Source organism: Nicotiana sylvestris, chromosome 3 (genome assembly GCF_000393655.2).
Source record: "Nicotiana sylvestris chromosome 3, ASM39365v2, whole genome shotgun sequence".
NCBI classification, from domain to species: Eukaryota; Viridiplantae; Streptophyta; class Magnoliopsida; order Solanales; family Solanaceae; genus Nicotiana; species Nicotiana sylvestris.
In genome coordinates, this window is record NC_091059.1 from 121,870,755 (window position 1) to 121,875,557 (window position 4,803).

The 4,803-nt window shown below is 40.0% G+C and overlaps 1 protein-coding gene across 1 annotated transcript; it reads right to left on the bottom strand.

The window, feature by feature from the left end:
• Positions 1-1,513: 1,513 nt before the first annotated feature.
• LOC138887952 (uncharacterized) lies at positions 1,514-3,071 on the bottom strand. The gene is made up of 3 exons (XM_070169745.1): positions 2,799-3,071; positions 2,068-2,343; positions 1,514-1,963 (listed from the first exon to the last, which is right to left on the bottom strand). Exons 1-3 carry the CDS (start codon positions 3,069-3,071, stop codon positions 1,514-1,516), a joined length of 999 nt encoding a protein of 332 aa, XP_070025846.1.
• Positions 3,072-4,803: the final 1,732 nt, after the last annotated feature.

The window sequence follows — 4,803 nt, forward strand, 5'->3', positions numbered from 1 at the left end:
TATGATCTAAACTTGTCAAAGCAAAGACCACAGCAAAAAATTCTTTCTCAGTAGCGGCATAATTGACTTGAGCGTCATTTAGTGTCTTTCTTGCATAGTAGATGGGCCTAAACATTTTATCTCTTCTTTGCCCCAGAATGCTCCCACAGCTACATCACTAGCATCACATATTATCTCGAATGGATGGCTCCAATCAAGTGTCACTATAATAGGGGCACTCACAAGCTTTTTCTTTATCAATTTGAATGCTCTTAAGCACTCCACATTGAAAACAAACTTGGCATCTTTCGCTAGCAATGCTATCAACAACTTGGTAATGCTATAAAAGTGTTTGATAAACCTCCTATAGAACCCAGTATATCCTAAGAAACTTCGTATGCTCTTCACAGAAGTTGTTGGAGGGAGCCTATCAATTCTATCAACCTTAGCTCTGTCAACATCAATTCCATGTGTGGTTACTTTGTGGTCTAGGATAATTCCCTCATTTACCATGAAGTGACACTTCTCCCAGTTAAGAACCAAGTGAGTGGCTTCACAACGTTCAAGCACGAGCTTCAAATTCATCAAGAAATCCTCAAAGTCATCACCAAAAAGGGTGAAATCATCCATGAACACCTCTAGACACTTCCCGTTCAAATTGGAGAATATAGACATCATGCACCTCTGAAAAGTGGCAGGTGCATTACACAACCCAAACAACATCCTCCTGTAAGCAAAAATACCTGACGGGCAAGTGAATGGTCTTCTCAACATCTTCTGGGCAATGTCTATAAGATTGTAGCCTGAGTACCCATCCAAGAAGCAGTAACATCCATGTCCATCCACTTTCTCGAGCATTTGATCAATAAAAGGGAGTGGAAAGTGGCCCTTCCTTGTTGCATCATTCAGCCTTCTATAATCAATGCACATTCTCCACACAGTGCATGTTCTTGGGGGATCAACTCATTGTCTTCATTTTTCACCACTGTCATGCCTTCCTTCTTAGATACAACCTGAACTGGACTAATCCACTGGCTATCAGAGAAGGGGAAATCACTCCCGCATCTAGCAATTTGATGATCTCCTTGTGCACTACCTCCTCCAAGTTTTTGTTCAACTTACGTTGAGGCTTCACCACTGGCTTGCTATTTTCTTCCAGCAGAATTTTATGCATGCAAATGGCTGGACTAATTCCTTAAATATCAGCTACGCCCCAACCCAGCCTTCTTATGCTTTTTCAGCAGCTGCATTAGCTTTTGCTCATGTGTACCTGCCAAGTCAGTAGAAATAATCACAGAAAAATTGTTAGTTCCAAGAAAAGCATATTTCAAGTGAGTGGGAGGACTTTCAATTCCACATTGGTCTTAGAAGCCTCCTTTTTTTAGTTCCTCCTCATCAACCACTTGATCCTCAGTTTCAAGAGCTTCAACCAATTTTTTTATTTCAGGATCTTCATCCTCCTCCACTATGCTAGGTTGTGCAATACACCTCTCTGGAGTATCCCCCACAATCAAACTTGTAGGCGGATGCATCATCACTGAGGGAATTTCATCATCCTCTTCACATGGAACACCACTTTTTCATTGTCCGCTCTGAGCATAAGTTTCCCCTCATAGATATCAAGGATAGCTCTATCTGTGCATAAAAATGGCCTCCCCAAAATTAGAGGCACCTCATTTTTCACCTCCATATCCACCACAATAAAGTTTACGGGGAACACAAACTTGTCAACCCACATAAGAATATCTTCGATGATTCCTTCAGGTAGAATAGTGGTCTGGTCTGCCAGTTGTAGGGATACTGGTATTGATTTTATCACTCCAATCTCACCTTCTAATTTCCTGAATACAGACAAAGGCATAGATTTATAGATACCCCAGAATTCATAGAGGGCCTTGTCGAACTTTTCACTTCTCAGCGAGCATGGTATGGTGAAGCTTCCTGGGTCCCCACACATTTGGGGAATTTGTTTTGCAATATGGCACTGCAGTGGGAATTTAGCTTGACCACTGTTGTTTCCTCTAATTTTCTCTTACTAGATAGAATTTCCTTTAAGAACTTTGCATAAGCAGGCATCTGAGTGAGTACCTCTATTAAGGGAATGTTCACATAAAGTTTCTGGAGCATCTCCAAGTATCGCCAAAAACATTTGTCAAGTTTCTCCCGCTTCATCTTTTGAGGGAATGGTAGAGCTGGCATATGTCTACTCTTCAATCTCCTTTTATACCTCACTACTCTAGCCTTTTTGCTCTTCACTCCTTTTGATGGTGTCCCAGTCTGCTTGTTAACCACCTCAGGTCTAGCCTCCACCACTGGGTCAATCAATGTTGTGCCACTACTCAGAGATACAGCTTTGATTGTTTCCTAGGGGTTCTTTTTAGTGTCAAAGGGAAGAGTCCGAGGAGCCCTCTCAGACAACAAATTTGCAATCTATCCCATTTGTCTTTATAAATTTCGGATTATCATGCCCTGAGTCTTCAATTTTTCATCCGTTTTGTTGATGAATGCCTTCACAAGATCTTCCATATTTGACTGATTTGGCTGTGGTGGCTAGTATTGCCGCCTCTACTGGTTCTGAAAACCTGGTGGTCGTTCACCCTGGGTCTGAGATTATTTTGTTGCCATGAATTCAAGGTCCTATTAGGTACACTCCACTAAAAACCTGGATGTCTTTGACCCATAGCTAAAGTTGTTCCCACCTTGGTAGTTTCCTCTATTAAAGCTCCCATAGCATTGACTTCCTCAGTTGTAGCTTGACACTCATGTGTAAGGTGTCCCGGCCCACAGATGTCACATCCCACCTATGGTTGATTTTGCACCTGAGCCATCGTCAATTGCTTGATGTCCTTAGCCATAGCTACAATTTGGGCCTGCATTGCTACAGATGATTCTACTTGTTGCACCCTTGTTGATATTCTTTGATCCCATTGGTCTGTGGACCATTGTTCTGCATCTTTAGATAGTTCACTCAAAAGAGTGACAATCTCTTCCGGAGTTTTCTTCATTAGAGAACCTGCGACTGCACTATTAAGTAATCTCCTTGACGGGTTTAACCTGTCCCAAAAGTCTTGAAGTTGCATCCATTGCTCCATTCCGTTGTGAGGGACCTCCACAATAGATTCTTAAATATTTCTCATGCCTCAAACACTGTTTGTACTTCACCTTGGATAAAATTGTGAATCTCCTTCCTCATCCTCCCAGTCTTAGCAGGCAAGAAGTATTTTTCCAGAAACTTGGTAGTCATTTCCTCCCACATACGAATTGACCCTGTGGGCAGACTTCTCAACTACTATTTTACATCATCCTTAAGTCAGAAAGGGAATGCTCTGAGGAATATAGCATCATGTGATGCTCCATTGTAGTGGAATGTGTTCATAATTTCATCAAAGTCCATCAGATGGTTGTTGGGGTCTTCATTGGGTTTGCCTCCGAAAATGCAATTATTTTGAATGGTCTGGATGACTCCCTATTTGAGTTTAAAATTGTTGGCATCGATGGGTGGGGCCCTCAAATTAGACTGTTGTTGGTTGTACACTGGTCTAGAATAATCTCTCTGTGATCTCCCAGGCCTAGGAATTGCATTTCAAACTCATCCTCGATAATTCGGTTGGGATTGAGTCTTCGATCCCATCAACCGTTTCATCTGCAATTCTGCGGGCTGCTTCAGCCGCTTACCATGCTTCCTATTGCTAAGCCACCTCTCTAGTAGCTAGGTCTACTACCTCTTGGTTGTTCACTATTGTATCTTGAGTTGAAGGCTGACCCCACAAAAATTCACTCGTTCTTTTCTCTCTTTTCAACTGCCTCAGGTACTTTTCTAACTGGGTCGCATAGCACCAAGTTCTTTGAAGAGGATCAAGTCATACACAGCTGAACTTAACATGTTGCCTGCACACATATGAGAAGAGCATAAAAAAAGAAAATAAAATAAAGTTGTTCCTGAATTAGCATTGAAAATTAATTTAAACACTATTAATCGCCAATCTACAGCAACGACGCCAAAATTTGACGAGCACAAAACCGGTGTATAAAATGTAGGCTCGCTAGTCAAAGATATTATAGTATTAAATCATCTCCACATGGATTGATTTAAATAATATTTTAATAAATCTTCAGCTCTACACTATCCAGGATAATAAACCTTTGATTGATGTTATTATCGACTACAAATAAAAAAATAAGATTATCAATTGTAAGAAACTAATGACACTTTAATGATTAGTAGCAACGATTGAATATTAGGGTGAGAGGCAAGGGTTATGATAAAATAAGTGATCAACTATTGTTCCGGGTAACTCTGCGTTAAATTCATTCTTAACTTCTATTGACTCCTTTGATTTCAACAGATGATTAGGCTACTTTAGGGATCCAAGTTCTTCTTGTTACACCCTATTTTTCATATATAAGAGTACGTCTTAAGTCAATTGATGTAAGCTTAGAAATGAGATTATATTTGGAAGCATATAAAGTAAGTTAATCATGTTACCTTGGAGGTTACAAATATTTAAGATCACTACTAACAAGTACCAATAGAGTTGGAAAGCTTAGAAGCTAAACCAATTGAAGAAAATAAGTTTCGTCGAAAGTCAACAAGTTTGGAAAGCTAGAACATGTACTTTAGGGCGAGGCTAGGGTTCTTAACATGATAAGGAGGTTATGTTATGAGTTATTTTAGTCGTATGATAATCGTGTGCTACGTTTTGAAGTCAAGCAAGTTGTGGAACAAAAAATGGCAAAGGTCATCACAAGTTACATTCATAATGTGATGAAAATTAGGTCAAATGTAGCTGATCTTTTCTCCCAATATACTTAAAATTAAGTGAT

Coding starts and splice junctions, on each gene's coding strand:
- LOC138887952 (XM_070169745.1), bottom strand. CDS start 3,071: ATGGAGCAATGGATGCAACTTCAAGACTTTTGGGACAGGTTAAACCCG. Junction 2,344..2,798: donor AGCAATTGACGATGGCTCAG/GTGCAAAATCAA, acceptor AAGAACCCCTAG/GAAACAATCAAAGCTGTATC. Junction 1,964..2,067: donor TGAACATTCCCTTAATAGAG/GTACTCACTCAG, acceptor TTCCCACTGCAG/TGCCATATTGCAAAACAAAT.